General features: G+C 54.3%; 2 protein-coding genes across 5 annotated transcripts in view; one reads left to right on the top strand and one right to left on the bottom strand.

The window, feature by feature from the left end:
• CD72 (CD72 molecule) overlaps positions 1-8,477 on the top strand; it is a 29,384-nt gene extending 20,907 nt beyond the window's left edge. Inside the window, exons 1-9 of one of the 3 annotated variants that reach the window (XM_003911536.5) lie at positions 64-274; positions 375-482; positions 1,245-1,316; positions 1,806-1,895; positions 2,217-2,552; positions 5,486-5,631; positions 6,566-6,678; positions 7,699-7,853; positions 8,146-8,477. In XM_003911536.5, the coding sequence (XP_003911585.2) occupies positions 193-274; positions 375-482; positions 1,245-1,316; positions 1,806-1,895; positions 2,217-2,552; positions 5,486-5,631; positions 6,566-6,678; positions 7,699-7,831 (1,080 nt within the window). In that variant the 5' untranslated portion in view covers positions 64-192 and the 3' untranslated portion in view covers positions 7,832-7,853; positions 8,146-8,477. Of the gene's footprint in view, positions 1-63; positions 275-374; positions 483-1,244; positions 1,317-1,805; positions 1,896-2,216; positions 2,553-5,485; positions 5,632-6,565; positions 6,679-7,698; positions 7,854-8,145 lie in introns of those variants that run through there. The other 2 variants (XM_021927404.2, XM_017949756.3) reach the window with 2 other exon arrangements.
• TESK1 (testis associated actin remodelling kinase 1) lies at positions 8,425-13,197 on the bottom strand. 2 transcript variants are annotated; one of them, XM_003911535.5, is made up of 10 exons: positions 12,620-13,197; positions 12,353-12,474; positions 12,173-12,221; positions 11,473-11,619; positions 11,047-11,129; positions 10,784-10,874; positions 10,445-10,528; positions 10,207-10,296; positions 9,948-10,062; positions 8,425-9,596 (listed from the first exon to the last, which is right to left on the bottom strand). In XM_003911535.5, the coding sequence occupies exons 1-10, from the start codon at positions 12,836-12,838 to the stop codon at positions 8,716-8,718; spliced, it is 1,881 nt and encodes a 626-aa protein (XP_003911584.1). In that variant the 5' UTR covers positions 12,839-13,197; the 3' UTR covers positions 8,425-8,715. The 2 variants fall into 2 exon arrangements, with proteins under 2 accessions (XP_003911584.1, XP_017805244.2); XM_017949755.2 differs by lacking the exons at positions 11,047-11,129; positions 12,173-12,221; positions 12,353-12,474; positions 12,620-13,197 and having other exon boundaries at positions 8,440-9,596; positions 11,473-11,612.
• Between the last annotated feature and the right edge of the window lie 1,884 nt (positions 13,198-15,081).

The raw sequence follows: 15,081 nt of genomic DNA, 5'->3' as shown, positions 1-15,081 counted from the left end.
CTTCATTGAGCCCATCTGTTTGAGACTTGCTAACACCTTCCTCTTTTGTGACTGGAAGTCACAGGGCCAGGTGATAAACCGTGCAGTCACAGAGGGAACACAGAGCCTAGTTGTAAAGGGACAGAGAAAAGAGGAGCAAGGGAGGACGGTGGATGACAGGGAAGACGAGTTGGGGCAGAGCTGCTCGGGACCATGGCTGAGGCCATCACCTATGCAGATCTGAGGTTTGTGAAGGCACCCCTGAAGAAGAGCATCTCCAGCCGGTTAGGACAGGGTAAGGGGGATGAGGCCTCCCCTTGGTCCTGCATCCCCACTCCCCACCCCACAGATCCTATTCCCGACTCCCACCTTGGTCCCTCTTGTCTTCTCTCCAGACCCAGGGGCTGATGACGATGGGGAACTCACCTATGAGAATGTTCAAGTGCCCCCAGTCCCAGGGGGACCCTCAAGCTTGGCTTCTTCTGGACTAGGCGACAAAGCAGGTCTGGAGAGCCTGGGGGATGTGTGTTTGTTGAGGGGCTGTGTCTTGAGCCGGGGGGTCCACAATGTTTTTGTTGTTGTTGAGACAGGGTCTTGCTCTGTCACGCAGGCTGGAGTGCAGTGGCGTGATCATGGCTCATTGCAGCCTTGAGCTCCTGGGCTCAAGTGATCTTCCTACCCTGGCCTCCCAAAGTGTTGGGATTGCAGGCGTGCACCCCCACGCCATGGCCCACAATGTTCTTGAGAGCACAATACCCTGGGGAAAGGAGGAGGGCGGTTCTTAGGAAACGGAAGAATAGGAACAGGATAAATGGGAGCCAGGGGAGGAAGAAAGATTCCTCCGGCAAGGTGGAGACCCCAGTGAGGGAGATAAGGGCTGCGGAGGGATAGGGCAGCCCTGTGGGGGATGAGTTCTAATGGGAAATGGGGAGCCATGGGAGGGAAAAGGGGGGATGGGAGTTGGATGAGAGCAAAGCGGGAGAGGGTTTGGGGCCGACAGATAAGGGGCCCCTGAGGAAGCGATAAAGGAAGAACTACGAGAGATGAGGGGGTCCTGGAAAAGATACGGTGAGACCCAGGAGGGAGCCGAGAGAGTCCCAGGCAGAGGAGGAACTCAGTAGAGTGACAGGGTGTACCAGAGCAACCCTAGCGGGCAACGTGGGGCAGACTGGAGTTTCCCAGTGGCGAGGGCGAAGCGGGTGCACCGGAGGAGAAGGGGCAATACTCGGGGCTTCCCGTCTCAAACTGAATGCTCCCCTCGACAGCGGTCAAGTCGGAGCAGTCAACTGCGTCCTGGAGCGCCGTGACGTCACTAGCCGTCGGGCGGATTCTCCCCTGTGAGTGTGCGGTGCGGCCGCGGGGGCATGTGCTCGCGCCTGTCCCGGCTGCGGATGGCGCTGGGCCCCGCGGGGTGTAGCTCTTCCCAGGATGAGTCCGGGCGCAGCCCTTCCGACCGCCCCGGCTGCCCTGCCCCATTCACCTACATCTGCTGCGTCTGAATCCGACGTGCACCGCCCCCCTGCGGATGGTCCCAATTCGCCTTCCTGCCCCCCTTCTCCTCTCTCCCCCTCTCGGTCTGATATTTCCTTCCCCTTCTCCCAGGTTATGCCCCTGAGTCCTTACCAGCTCTGATTCTGGAACACCCTCTCCCCTACCTGCGAAACACCCCGCTACCCAACAGAAACCACCATGGTTGCCCCCTCAGCTCTGCACCTCCCTCCTCTTAGGGATGCCTTCCCCAGTGGTCTCCCCCGCGGACCTGTCCCCTCGTCTCTACATTCTTTCCGGGGGCTGACTGCCCGCATCCATCCCACTGTCCCCCTAAGGCCGCACAGCCTGCCTGCGATACTTCCTGCTCGGCCTGCTGCTCACCTGCCTGCTGTTAGGAGTAGCCGTCATCTGCCTGGGAGTGCGCTGTGAGTAAGGCTGTCCCCACTTCCCACTTACACGGAACGACTTTCGTCCTGACTTTCCCCGCAAAGCTGACCTTCCTCAGCAGGGCTCATAGTCACTACCACCACATCCTTAGCTTTGGGTTTGGTTTCCTGCCAGGGCTGTTGTCTTCCTGAATTGTCCTCACCTAATCCAGTACCTCCTTACACTTTAGGCAGTCAAATCTTGTATTTCAGCCTGTGATGCAAAAAGTTGCAAGAAGGAGAAAAAGGGCTGATGCTGCAGTCTCAGGGCACTAGGGCAGGGCTGGAGAAGACATCCACCAAATCTCTGTGGCCAAACAGATCTGCAGGTGTCTCAGCAGCTCCAGCAGATGAATAGGGTTCTGGAAGCCACTAACAGCAGCCTGAGGCAGCAGCTCCACCTGAAGATAAGACAGCTGGGACAGAGCGCAGAGGATCTGCAGGGGTCCAGGAGAGAGCTGGCGCAGAGTCAGGAAGCACTAGAGGTGGAACAGAGGGCTCATCAGGCGGCCGAAGGGCAGCTACAGGCCTGCCAGACAGACAGCGAGAAGACAAAGGAGACCTTGCAAAGTGAGGAGCAACAGAGGAGGGCCTTGGAGCAGAAGCTGAGCAACATGGAGAACAGACTGAAGCCCTTCTTCACATGCCGCTCATCAGGTGTCCGCTCTGGGGAGAGGAGAGAAGGGAGGGATGGATTGGAGCAAGGAGATACTAGTGGAAGGGGTCTATCACCCAGAGGCCTGTGAGGTGTTCAGGAAAGGAGCAGTGAACCAGAGTGGTGGCTGACATGAGCTGTTCAGCTTTGGCCAACAGAGAGAAGGACCAAGCTGCATACTGGATTTAGGGGGACCCACCGAGCTCCAAGGCTCATCCTGTGGGGTAGAGGAGGATGGCAGCCAGCAGTCCAAATCACACTGTCCAAGGTTTCTTCCTGTTGATATCAGTGACAAAGATCTGGAACGCCCCCAAATTTGGATGTGAACTTGGCAGTTTGCACATCTTTCTAAAGACAGGGTCCTCAATTTTCATTAATTTTCATTATAGCTGAGATCTCCCCAAAGGGTAAGACTAACTGACTGACATGGAGTGCAACCTGGTGGTGGGGCAAGGCAGTGAGGCTCTCAGCACTCACAGTGAGGTGGAGCCTGGAGTTGTGGTGTAGGGAACTAGGATGGGGTGTCCATTCATTTTGAAAGCAGGACCCCAGCCAGTAGGTGGAGATGGGGAAAGGGACACATAAAAGAGGCAAGGCTGTGTCAAAACAGGCTGAGGGTCTAGGCAAGGTGCCAGGCCCAAGGGGACTGGGGTGTTTTTGGACTATGATCAGGTTTAGGCTCTGTCTAGCTTGGGGTCATCTGGTCGATCTCCCCAGGCATAAGACAGCAAGATTATGTGCAGACGCCCCTTGCCCTCATTTCCTTAACCTGAACCTCTGTGATCATCAGTTCCATGCCAGGGCTGCCCATTCTCTTAGCAGCACCTTAGACCTCTACATCCCAAACTGCTCTTCTGGCAAAAGGATGGTTTCAGACTTCCACTCTGATCACAGCTGCCCACCACTCCTCCAGGTTTTCCCCAAACTTTTTTGATCTCATTGAGGCCTCCAATCTGCTGACTCCCCTTTTTCTCCCTTCCCATCAGCTGTCTCCTGTCCACACTTCTCTCCCTACCTATCATGGGTTTGGAGCCCATCACTTTTACTACTCACTTTTTTTTTTTTTTTTAATAGAGACAAGGTCTCACTATGTTTCCCTGGCTGGTATCGAACTCCTGGGCTCAAGCGATCCTCCTGTCTCAGCCTCCCAAAGTGCTGAGATTACAATCGTGAGCCACCGCACATGGCTCACTCGCTTCTTTGTTCCGTTATCCTTCTAGTGCACCTGATGGGCAAAATTTCAACTCTGGATGAACCCAACTGCCCACAGTCAGCACCAAGGTGTGACAAATTGTGGAATCATTTTGCTCAGTGCCACTGAGACTGTAGTCTCTCAGCACTGCCTGGCAACCTCTGCAGTGGTTAGCTTGCTCTCCATAGTAACTCCTTCTCCCTCACTTTCAGCACATGCCCTCACCTTCCACTCTGAGAGGAATTCCCTCCACTTCCCATCACCAAGTCTATAAATCCATTTGGATTTTCCCCATCCTCATCTTTTGCAAGGATAGCTGCAACAACTTTCTAAATGTTTTTCCTACTCACTCCTCTCCCCGCAGTCCATTCTTCATATTGGAGCCAGGGTAATTCTTTAGAAAAATCTGATCATGTCATCCCAATCTAGAGCATTCCAGTTAATTGATTACATAAACAGTTATGGAATACATAACAGATAATATGTTCTAGCACTGTGCCCAGGCACTTGGGATATAGCTAGTGAACAAAATTCCTCTGTGTAAAATCCTACACTGACTTTCTCTTTCTCATAATATAAAAATAAAAAATCCTTAACATAGCTTCCAACACCCCTGCCTACCTTTCAGTGTTCCACTTATCCCCTCACTTTCTTCCATTTGGCCATACGGATTTCTTTTCTTTTCTGTTCTGTTCTTTTTTTTTTTTTTTTTTTTTTTTTGAGGTGGAGTCTCACTCTGTGAGACTGAAGTGCACTCCCAGGCTGGAGTGCAGTGGTGTGATCTCGGCTCACTGCAATCTCTGCCTCCTGGGTTCAAGTGATCCTTTTGCCTCAGCCTCCCGAGTAGCTGGAATTATAGGTGTGCACCATAGTGCCTGGGTATTTTTTGGTATTTTTAGTAGAGGTGGGGTTTCACTATGTTGACCAGGCTGCTCTTGAACTCCTGACCTCAGGTGATCCATCCCGCCTTGGCCTCCCAAAGTGCTGGGATTATAGATGTGAGCCGTTGTGCCCAGCAGGGATTTCTTTTTATTCCTTTAAGTTGCCATAGGACAGTAACTCAAGGGAGTAGCAGGGTGGGGACATGAGATCATGTAGAGAGAAGAGAGGGAGCTAGTGGGGAGCGAATGATTTTTGAATGATGAAGGTAGGACTGATGGAACAAAGCAATGGAGAGAGATGGTCTGGGGATCAGAAGTGCAGATTGGGATGTAGGATGTTGAAGAAAGGGATATTTATTTCTTATGGATAGTCAGGAAAAGAAGAACAGAGAAGAGAAATTTTGAGGGAAATGGAGAGAGCTCAGTTTCTGCAAAACAGGACCCAACATTTTCTGCTTGTAGGAAATTGGAGAGGGAAGGAGGGGGCCAGTGCTGGAGGAGTGGAAGTCTTGGATGTGCAGTGGGGGGTGCTTTAGGGAGTGGAGGAGATGGGCCCAAGAGATGTTAGGTAAAGTGTCAGGGTGGACTGCAATTGTTCAGAAATTGGGGTAATAAAATTAGCCCTATTAAGACAAACCTCCTAGATTGCTAAGAAGTAATGTTGTTGAATGTTAAAGTCTTTTTACTAAGTAAGGACAGGTACGGTGTTTCCAGGGGATGCAAAAGAAAGAAAGATTGCAAAGATCATAGAAGTCCATGAAGGTGCTGAGATTAGCCCTAGGAGAATATTGTTAGCAAAAGATTGCTGAGTAGTTACTTTCATCCCAACTGTTGCTGCTATCACACTCTTTCTGCTTTTTAGACACCTGCTGTCCGACGGGATGGACAATGCATCAGAAAAGCTGCTTTTACATCTCACCTACTTCGAAAACTTGGCAGGAGAGCCAAAAACATTGTGAAACTCTGTCTTCCAAGCTGGCCACATTCAGTGAAATTTATCAACAATCAGTAAGCATATCCTTACTCACAGACTATGGTGGATACTATTCGGTAAAGGGACATATGTCATCAAGTCAGGAATGGCAGTGCATACATGGCTGGGGTGGCCATTCCTTTTCCGTGGAAGAAACTGAGAATCACAATACTCTTGACCTCTGAGCTTGGAAACAACCTCTGCATCTTCTCAGCACAGTGGTCCAGGCAGCCCCTACTAACTGATTAGAGTTGGCATGAGAGTAGAAACTTAGGAACCATATCTACATTTTTTTTTTTTTTTTGAGACAGAGTCTCACTCTGTCACCCAGGCTGGAGTGCAATTCCGTAATCTCAGCTCACTGCAACCTCTGCCTCCTGGGTTCAAGCAATTCTCCTGTCTCAGTTTCCCGAGTAGCTGGGACTACAGTCACACACCACCACGCCCAGCTAATTTTTGTATTTTTAATAGAGACAGGGTTTCACCATATTGGTCAGGCTGGTCTCTAATTCCTGACCTCAGGTGATTCACCTGCCTCAGCCTCCCAAAGTGCTGGGATTACAGGTGTGAGCCACCGCACCTGGCCTCTACTTTAATCTGTATCTCATCTCAGCTTGCTAGTCAGCTCCCTGGGTTGCTTGACAGGTTCCTTGACTCTTGTGGCCTCTCAGGCAGAGAGGTCCCACACCTGGTGGGCTGGATTGTAGGGATTAGTTCCTTGGGGCCAGAACAGCACACACAATGACTCCCCTCCAAAGGCTGGCAGAGATTCTTACTCAGCTGGAAGGCAAATTGAGCACTGAGCCTGCATCTGCAGGGTGGCACTTGGTGGATTCAGGGACCAGTTACCAAAGAGCTGTCATATATACAGCCCCCTTGCTGAAGCTGAGGCCTCCCTAGGGCATGCATTTTCTTCCGTATTTCTCATCACTCTCCACATATCTCTGGTCTCTCTGAATCTCTCCTTAGTATTACTTCATCTTAAATTCGCTGTTGCCAAATGCTGATTCAGGGATTTCATACTGGACTGACCTCAGCTCTAACAAGGATGAGAAGTTTACTGATGATACACAATACATTAGGTAAGTTTGTTAGGACTCTGGGTATTTTCAACTCCATAATCCCCTCCATAAAGACATGGTAATCAGATTTCCTCTCCACCTGCTTCCCTCAGAACTCTCCCATAAATCAACACTGTAATTGCCTATTTGTCTGTTTCCTCTATTTGATTAATAACTTCTTAAGGCAATCTTATTCTCCATTCTATTTCCACCTAGAAGTCCCTGGCACATGCTTTTTTTTGTTTCAGTAACTACTAGGTTGGGACCTATGCTAGCTTTTAGGGGGAGACATTAAGGATTTAGTTAAGGCTCCACAGCTGATGACAGCAGCATTTCTCCATCCTTTGACAAGGCCACCCAAACTGAGGTTGTACTTTCTCAGTAGCAGCCACTCGGGGCACTAGAGCTACCTCAGTGAAGTAAGCAAGGGAGCAGTGGGGGTACCATCGAAGCTCCACTTCACTGTGATCAAGGGAGCAGTGGGGTACCATTGAGGATCAACCCTAGGGACCCTGAAACAGGGTGGCAGCCTCCTTATGTTCCCTAATTGGCCTTCCCATCTTTTTTTTTTTTTGAGACAGAGTCTCGCTCTGTTGCCCAGGCTGGAGTACAGTTGTGCAATCTCGGCTCACTGCAAGCTCTGCCTCCTGGGTTCACACCATTCCCCTGCCTCAGCCTCCCCATGCCTGGCTAATTTTTTGTACTTTTAGTAGAGATGGGGTTTCACCGTGTTAGCCAGGATGGTCTCGATCTCCTGACCTCGTGACCCGCCCGCCTCGGCCTCCCACAAGTGCTGGGATTACAGGCATGAACCACCGCACCTGGCCTGCATCTTTATGACCTGGAGTGATTTTTCCCTCTGCTGGTTCTAAAGCCTGTTTTAGTTGAACTCCAGACATCTGTCCTGAACCATGCCCAGATGTGGCCTTAGGCAGGCAAAGTGACTTAGGACTTAGGTTTTATGCAGGGAAAGGGGAGAGAAGGGAGGGTGGGATAGGAGGGGTCCAGAGCATATCCCAGCTCTACCTTATTACTTTTTAGGGTTTATGTTCGAAGTTCAAAATGTACCAAGGTACAAAAAGGTTGGTCACGGTATTGGACAACGGAGAAAGAGGCATGTGGAAGTTCTCTTCCCTTCATCTGTGAGATGACAGCTTTCAGATTTCCAGATTAGGACAACCCTTTACACTGAACTGGTAAGAGTGAGGGATGGGGCCAAGGCATGGGGAGTCCAGGGGCAGAGGGACTCAGAGCAGGGACCCAGGGGCCCGAGGGAAAACTTGTACCTGGGATGAAAGTTCCTCCACAGCCTCCAGTTGCTTGATCTGCTTATGTTAGGATGGGGTGGGCAGGGAGAGGGACAGGAAAGGCCTAGAACTTATGGGAGGCTGGTGATGTGGCTGTCGAGAACTGAGGGGGAGACGGGGTGAGCGGGATGAGGGTTCAGTTAAGTCAACCATGGAGCTCACCGATACTTTACTCTTCCAGACACTCATGCCAACAAGAAACTGTGCCCCTCCTTCCTAACCTGAGGCCTGCGGGTCCTCAGACCATATCCTCCCTGTGTTCCCTCATTCTGGGCAGTGTCCAGCCACCAGCTGATCCACACCTGACACTTCCAGCCAGCCTGCTGCCTGCTCCCTCTTCCTGAAACTGGACTGTTCTTGGGAAAAGGGTGAAGCCACCTCTAGAAGGGACTTTGGCCTCCCTGCAAGAACTTCCCATGGTAGAATGGGGCGGGGGAGGAGGGCGCACGGGTTGAGTGGATAGGGGCGGCCCGGAGCCAGCCAGGCAGTTTTATTGAAATCTTTTTAAATAATTGCACGTGTTAGTCTCATGTGTCAGCAATGCTGTGTCTGGTTCAGTGATCCCCATGGGAACACGAGCCGGGGATCGAACTGGAAGTGCTCTGTCCCTCGAGTCCATGCTGGGGCTCCCCTACACAGGGAGAAGAGCCGGTCAGCCCATCTGGAACTGGCACTGTCCAGCAAGTGTGCTCTGTTCTTACAGGGTGTCCTGAAGGCCAAAGTTGGAGGCCTGAGACCACAGGCTCCACTGCTAAGAGCGTGCCCCGGGCAGTTGCAGGCTGGGTGTGGGTGGCTTGGCATGGTGCCCTCGGTGGCAGAGGAGACTGCCCGCCTCACAGTTCAGGTTGCGGTAGCGGGCAACAGCTGGTGTGGGGCGGGGGCACATGGACAGGAAGCCAAAGCTGAAGGGGCCGAGGCAGCAGCCAGGACAGGGCAGCCCCTCATCAGGCTCCCGGGGAGCTGAAGGGGGTGGCGAGGGTTCTGTCCGCTCCAGGGCTGCCGCCCGGGGCAGGCTATGCTGGGCCCGGTTCCAGGGCTCCCCAGCCCAGCCTTGTGGGGAGTTCACCACCACAGCTGGGGGATTGTTATTGAGGACAGGTCCTGATCTAGGGGACCAGGGTTGGGCGGCCGAGGAACAGGTGCTGATGAAGTTGTCTGTGGCCACGGCCAGAGGCAGCTGGGGCGCTGGTCCTGGAGGTTCCGGCTCAGGGCTGCTGCCCTCACACTCCATCTTCTCTTCAGCCGAGGGGCCCACGGCGGGAGGGCCAGGACCTGGAAGTGCTGTCTCCATACGGCGGGGGAGCTCAGGGGATGAAGGTAGTGAGCGGCAGCGGCGGGCAGGTGTTCCAGGCTGGACCAGCATCTCCGGGGTGGTCACCAAGGGCAGCTGAGTGGAGGGGAATGGCGATGGTGGCACAAGAGGCAGGACTGGCTTGCTGGGTGTGTCCAAAAGCTTGATCTTGCCACCCCTGAGGTCTTCCCGTAGTGAGAAGGGGTTGACTCGAGTCAGATTGTCCCCCCAGTTTGGGGTTGATTCTGGTGATGGGGGCAGGAAGAGGTCTGACCGGCTTCGGGAAAGCCGGGGGTCTGGCCTAGGAAGCGTGGCAGAGGGACCCCCTCTTGGAACAGAGCCTGTAGACAGAGAAGTCTGGAATCACTGTCCTCAGCATTTGATCATAGCTCCTTGAGGGCCTCACTATTCTCCAGGAGGCTGGTGGGACTAGAGCTTGAAAAAGGGAGTCCCACCTGGTGCTTTGCAAAGGGGCGATGTCATCTCCAGGCCCCTTTTACTTGTTCCCCTCCCCTCCCTCAAGCTTTAGCATTAGGAAACTGTCTTCTTTGAGATGTCCTCCCACCCTACCCCAGCCCGACCGCCAGCCTTTTCAACTAATAAATATATTTAGCCTCCTCCATGTCATCTCTGAGTTTTAAGGATGAGAAAGGCCAAAGGACTTAAGCTGGGTCAAAGTCATGCTCACTTACCCTGATTGTGTGTCAGGGGAGTCCTGGTGAGTGGGGCTGGCTCAGGCAGCTGCTCCAGAATCCATTCCAGGTGCTGGGTAATTTCGGTGAAGGGGGCACGGGTGCTGGGTTCCAGCTGATGGGTAGAGACGGGAATGGCTTCACTCAGTGCTCTGAAACAGGGTCTCTGAGTTTCCTCCCATCACCTGGGTCCCATAGGGCAGCCATGGCAGCTTATAGATGGGGACAGGGTGGGGCGGAAGGGCTGTGAGGATCTTACGCTGCAGCAGTGGATGGCCAGAAGCAGAAAAGGCAGTGGACAGTCATCCCCCACCAGAGTTCGGAAGGCAGGCACATCCAGGCCAAAGTCCTGTGGGGACAGAAGGAGGGACCTCCAAGTCAGCTTTTCTTGGGTTCTCCTTCTGCTCCCCAGTCAGAACCTCAACCTCTAGGGAATCCTCCTTGGTTATGAGCCGGCTAGTCTGGAGTTCTTCCTTTGCAAACCTGGAGACATTCACCTCAGTGCGTGGTAGGTAGTCAGGGTCTGCAGGTACTCGGGCGATGAGCTCACAGAGGACAATTCCGAAGGCAAAGACATCAGCCTGGGGGTCAGAGATAATAGTGTCGTGGAAGAATTAACAGTTTTCATTTCAGAATTTTGACAGAATATAGCTGAATTTGGTTGAGGGTGGGGGATCTTGACAGTTTTCATGTGTTGGAAGGGTGCCTGTGAGGGGCAAAGGGATCTTGGGGACTCCTGAAGATCTGGTAGGGTTGTTTTGGGGATGGATGGGGCTTTATGAGAATACCTCAAGGGTCTCGGAAGGCCTTGGGGATCTGAAGGGTTGATGTCTCACCTTCTCATCATACAGCTCACCCCGTAACACCTCTGGAGCCATCCAGTATGGGGAGCCCACCACAGCCAATGGCTCCTTTCTTGCCCCCTCCCTGCAGGGGCAGGGGCAGGGTGGTCAGAAACATCCTACTCAGGCATCTCCCCCAGGGAAAAGGGGATGAGGTGAACTCCCTTCTCTCCCCAAGGGAAACATCGCTGGGGCTCTGGGGACATCAGATAGGGGCACTCTGGGAGATCTGGGGGGAACAGGGACATTCACCTCACCTATACACAGGAATCTTTTCAGCCAGCCCGAAGTCACCCACGACAGCGGTGAAGCCTCGATCTTCCCGTCGGACTAGACAGTTCTGACACACACACACATAGTATCCCCAAGCACTCATCACCTTCTGCCCTCTGGCCTCCCAATGTATAACCCAAAGCCCTGTCACTCCAGCATAACCCCAACCCTCTCTGCTCTCCCAGTTTTTCAAGGCACTTCAATATTGCAACATCACCCAACACTCCAAACACAGGGTGCTATTCAGTCCCTCCGAGCACTCCCCTCACCCTGGTCCCCCAATATTCTCCAATGCCTCGCCACTCCAACATCCTAATATATCTGTTATCCACATTCCAACGTCCACAGGACAGTTACAACCTAATAGTCTCAAACCCTCTTTCATGCCTCCACCCACCCCACTAGCCTACCTTGGATGTAAGGTCCCGGTGAAATACACCTTTGGAGTGCAGGTACCGCAGGCCTCGGGCAATGTCCAGGGCCAGGCGGAGTCTGACAGGCCAGGATAGGGGTTCAGGGGAGCTGAGCAGCTGTTCCAAGGTCCCCCCATTCATATACTGGTGCATAGGAGGAGAATGGGAATGGATGTCAGACTTCAGTCTGTATTCTAGGTCCCCCACTTATAAGCTAGGGGACACTCCGGAGGATCACAGAGGTCAGAGGGGTAAGATTGTGCTGCAGGACCCTCCATCCATGTTCTAGGGTTGCCCTGTTCAACTCAGTAGCCATTAGCCATGTGCAACAACTTAAATAATTTAAAATTTTTTAAATTTAATCAAGTTGACCCACAAAAAAAATCTAAACAATTAACATAATTTAAATTTAACCACATGTGGCTAGTGGCTACTGTATAGGACAGCACAGATAGAGAACATTTCCATCACTGAAGAAAATTCTATTGGACAGCACTATTCTAGGGGATACAGAGAATAAGACCAGCTGAGGCCTTTTATATGTGGTTTGCCTAAAGGGAAGTTCAGGAAAGCCTCCCCTGGGAGGAGATCCTGTTGCCTCTCACTAGTCCTCCGTAGATCCACCAGGCCTGTTCACTGCCTTTATCCTTGGGGGTGAAGGGGGGGTGGGAATCCCTCCTTCCTGGTCTATCCTCACCTCTGTAAGAGCATGCAGCTGTCCCTGGTGCACACAGACCCCCATGAACCTGCAAGAGAAGGGGGAAGACAGAAGGGTAGGCTGTTAAGGGCCTCAGCTCCTCCTCAGTTCCACTTTTCCCGCGGGATCTTTCCTTTCCTCTCCCGCCCAGCAAGCTGCCCAGAGACTGGGGCCGCTCACCTTAGGATGTTGGGGTGCCTGAGCCGGTTCATCAGTTGCACTTCTCGTAGTGTGTTGCCCCGGTTACTGGGAAGCTTGTTCATCTTCAGCACCATGACTTGCCCTGACTGTCGGTGCCGAACCTGGGGGCGGGGGCGGCCAGCGAGGGTCGGGCAGGTCGGGAGGGTCGCCCGAGTCTGGACCCTCTTCCCCGCACTCCCGGCCCCCTAGTTTCAGCCTCTGGTTGAAGGCTCGGTCCCGCCCCTCTGCCCTCTCGGCCGGTCCTACCTTGTAGACCTCAGAGAAGAAGCCGGCCCCGATCTTCTCCGCGCAGTGAAAATCGTCCACACGGGCCAGGCTAGACACGGCGCTGCGGAGAGCCCGGTAGGAGGAGGGGCGACCGCGGCCCGGGCCTCCGCCCGCGCCCCCCGGCCCCGGGGGCCCCTCCCCCGGCACCTCTCCAGGCCCGGGCCCAGGGCCCCGCAGTGGGGGCCGTTCCCCGGCCATGGCCGGGCCCCCAGCCCGGGCCTGCCTCACATGGCAGGGTCCCCGGGGCCCGGGCAGGCCGCGCTTGCCATGGGCGCGGGCCCAGCCAGATCCTGGGCGCCCGGACTCCCGCTCCCGCCTTGAGAATGAAGATCAGCCGAAGATCCTGGACCCGCCCCCGCCGCGCCGGCTAGCTGGGCCCGGGTGGACGCCGCGCCGCTCCGCTCTGCGTAGGCCTGGGCTTGGGCCTGGACCGGGCAGTGGCGGTGACGGTGGCGGCGACGTTGGCAGCAGCGCTCCCGGGCGCCGGCGGGCTAGCTCGCCGCGGGCGGAGGCGGGCGGGCGGGCGGCGGCTGCTCCGCTTAGCCGCCGGGGCTCAGGCTCCGCGGCCTGCCGGGGGCGGGGCTGGGCCGGGCCTCCGCTTAACTCCTTCCAGCCCGGCCTCCCGGCAGCGGCCACGCCCCCTCAGGTGCGCACCCCCGCCTCCCCGCTCTCCGGCCGCGACGCCCTGGGCCGCCCGGGTCAAATAAGCTCAGGCCTGAACTTGAATAACGAAAGGGAATTAAGGGCTGATGGTGCGCATGCGAAGCTTAGCTGCCCAGGGAGTCCCCTGTCCTCCCTGGGACTGTCAGTTGTGGGTCGGGCTCAGAAACCTGCCGGATTCCTGGGCTTCAGGGACCAACGGGGCAGAAACGTAGGCCCCTCAGGCCCAGTCGCAATCCGAGGCAGCCCAGCAACTTGTCCACCTTCCTGGCCTGCGCCCCGGCCCAGCCTGCCCATTTCCCAGGTCTCTTCGACTCCGACACCTTGAACCTCTGGCCTCCCTAACACCTTCTACCTTCACGGGAGGTTGTGATACCTCGGGGCTATAGGGAGCCTTTGGCCGGCCCATACCCAGCTTAGCCCCCCCTCCTCACTTCATCCTGCCGCCTCCCAATAAAGAAGAGAGTCCAGGTCCTCCGCCCTGTGACTACCCAGCCGGGACCTCCCTCTTATTACTTTGTCCAAATGACTCTAAGAGAGAAGCCACCACCTGCAGGGAAGCCCCTCCTTCCGCAAGATCCCACCCCCTCAAAGAACGCTTTCTCTCGGAGACACCTCCCTTTCGGGGGCACTTTTCCCCAGTGTGGCACTGCCACCGTCAGTGTGTGTCAGAACCCCTCAGTGCTGCACCCCCTTGCTCTGTGTTCCTCCCACGCAGTAAGACCCCACCTCCGAGTGACTCCACTAAGTCATTGTGACCCCTCCTCTCAAGGTGACTCCTCCCCTCAGTGTGACCCAGCCCTCCTCAGTGTGAGGGTTCCGCCCTCCACGTAGGAACACGGTCCGTCCCCTCAGGCCAGAGGAGGGGCTGCAACTGGCCTCTTTAAGTCGGCGCGGTGCCCGGGTGCGCACGCAGTCTGCGGACTCTGTGCACTTGCCGTACCAGACACTTCCGGTTCTGCCGCTGGCTCCGCCTCCGGCCTCGGCAAAATAGCCAATCATCGCCAGGGTTGGGTGGTGACACGCGATCCCGGCGGGCCACTCCGGGGCAAACGGTTTAAATGGGCGTCGTTGAGCCGCCTGCCCCCTAGCGGCGGAACGGTGGGCGGCGGGAGTGAAAGCTGCGGTACCGGGTGCGGAGGCCGGCTGAGAGAGCTGAGGAAGCGAGGCTGCGTCCGTCAGGAATTCTCAAGTACTGTATTAATATTTCTGTAGTAACCTTAAAAGAAAATTAATACAAGCACAGTCCGTATCGCGTGGGGTTACCGTCTTCCAATGGAGTCTGGTTACACGTTTATGAGAGTTGGAGCCAAGAAGTACTACTCACTTGTCGAGGGCTACTGAGAAAAGAATAAAGACGGTCATAAATGATACATGATGCCTTAGAGTCAAGAGAAGGCCAGATGCTGTCTTGGTGCGCCGTACAAGGGAAGGTATTGCACAAGTTTGGAGCGAGAGGAAGGGAGACGTTCGCAATCCTTCCACAGCCGGTGGAGGCAGGCCAGCCTCAGAATTGCCCAGGGCACATGCATCCTGTTCTTTTTTCTGGAGGCGTTTGGTCTCAGCACACGCTCATTCATCATATTTAATGCTAACATCTACAACTATTTGTGAATTTGCTTTCTATTGTTGTATGACATCTGTAAACACTAGGAATTTATGCCTCATTTTGTTTAAGTAATATCATAGATCTTTTAACCGATATTGGGTTCTGGCCCTTTATCATGTTTGAGAATTCCTGTAATAGTAATGGTAATTCCAAGCCAAAGAGCCAGATGCCT

Source organism: Papio anubis, chromosome 13, assembly GCF_008728515.1.
Source record: "Papio anubis isolate 15944 chromosome 13, Panubis1.0, whole genome shotgun sequence".
Lineage (NCBI taxonomy): Eukaryota > Metazoa > Chordata > Mammalia > Primates > Cercopithecidae > Papio > Papio anubis.
This window is presented reverse-complemented; position numbering and strand designations above follow the sequence as displayed.

What these genes read in the sequence shown, in the direction of transcription:
- TESK1 (XM_003911535.5), bottom strand. Translation starts at nt 12,838, where the DNA reads ATGGCCGGGGAACGGCCCCCACTGCGGGGCCCTGGGCCCGGGCCTGGA. An exon ending in TCTTCTCTGAGGTCTACAAG is followed by an intron (nt 12,475 to 12,619) that starts GTAGGACCGGCC and finishes CCCCGCCCCCAG; the next exon opens with GTTCGGCACCGACAGTCAGG. An exon ending in TCCCCTGACACACAATCAGG is followed by an intron (nt 9,597 to 9,947) that starts GTAAGTGAGCAT and finishes CTCTGTCTACAG; the next exon opens with GCTCTGTTCCAAGAGGGGGT.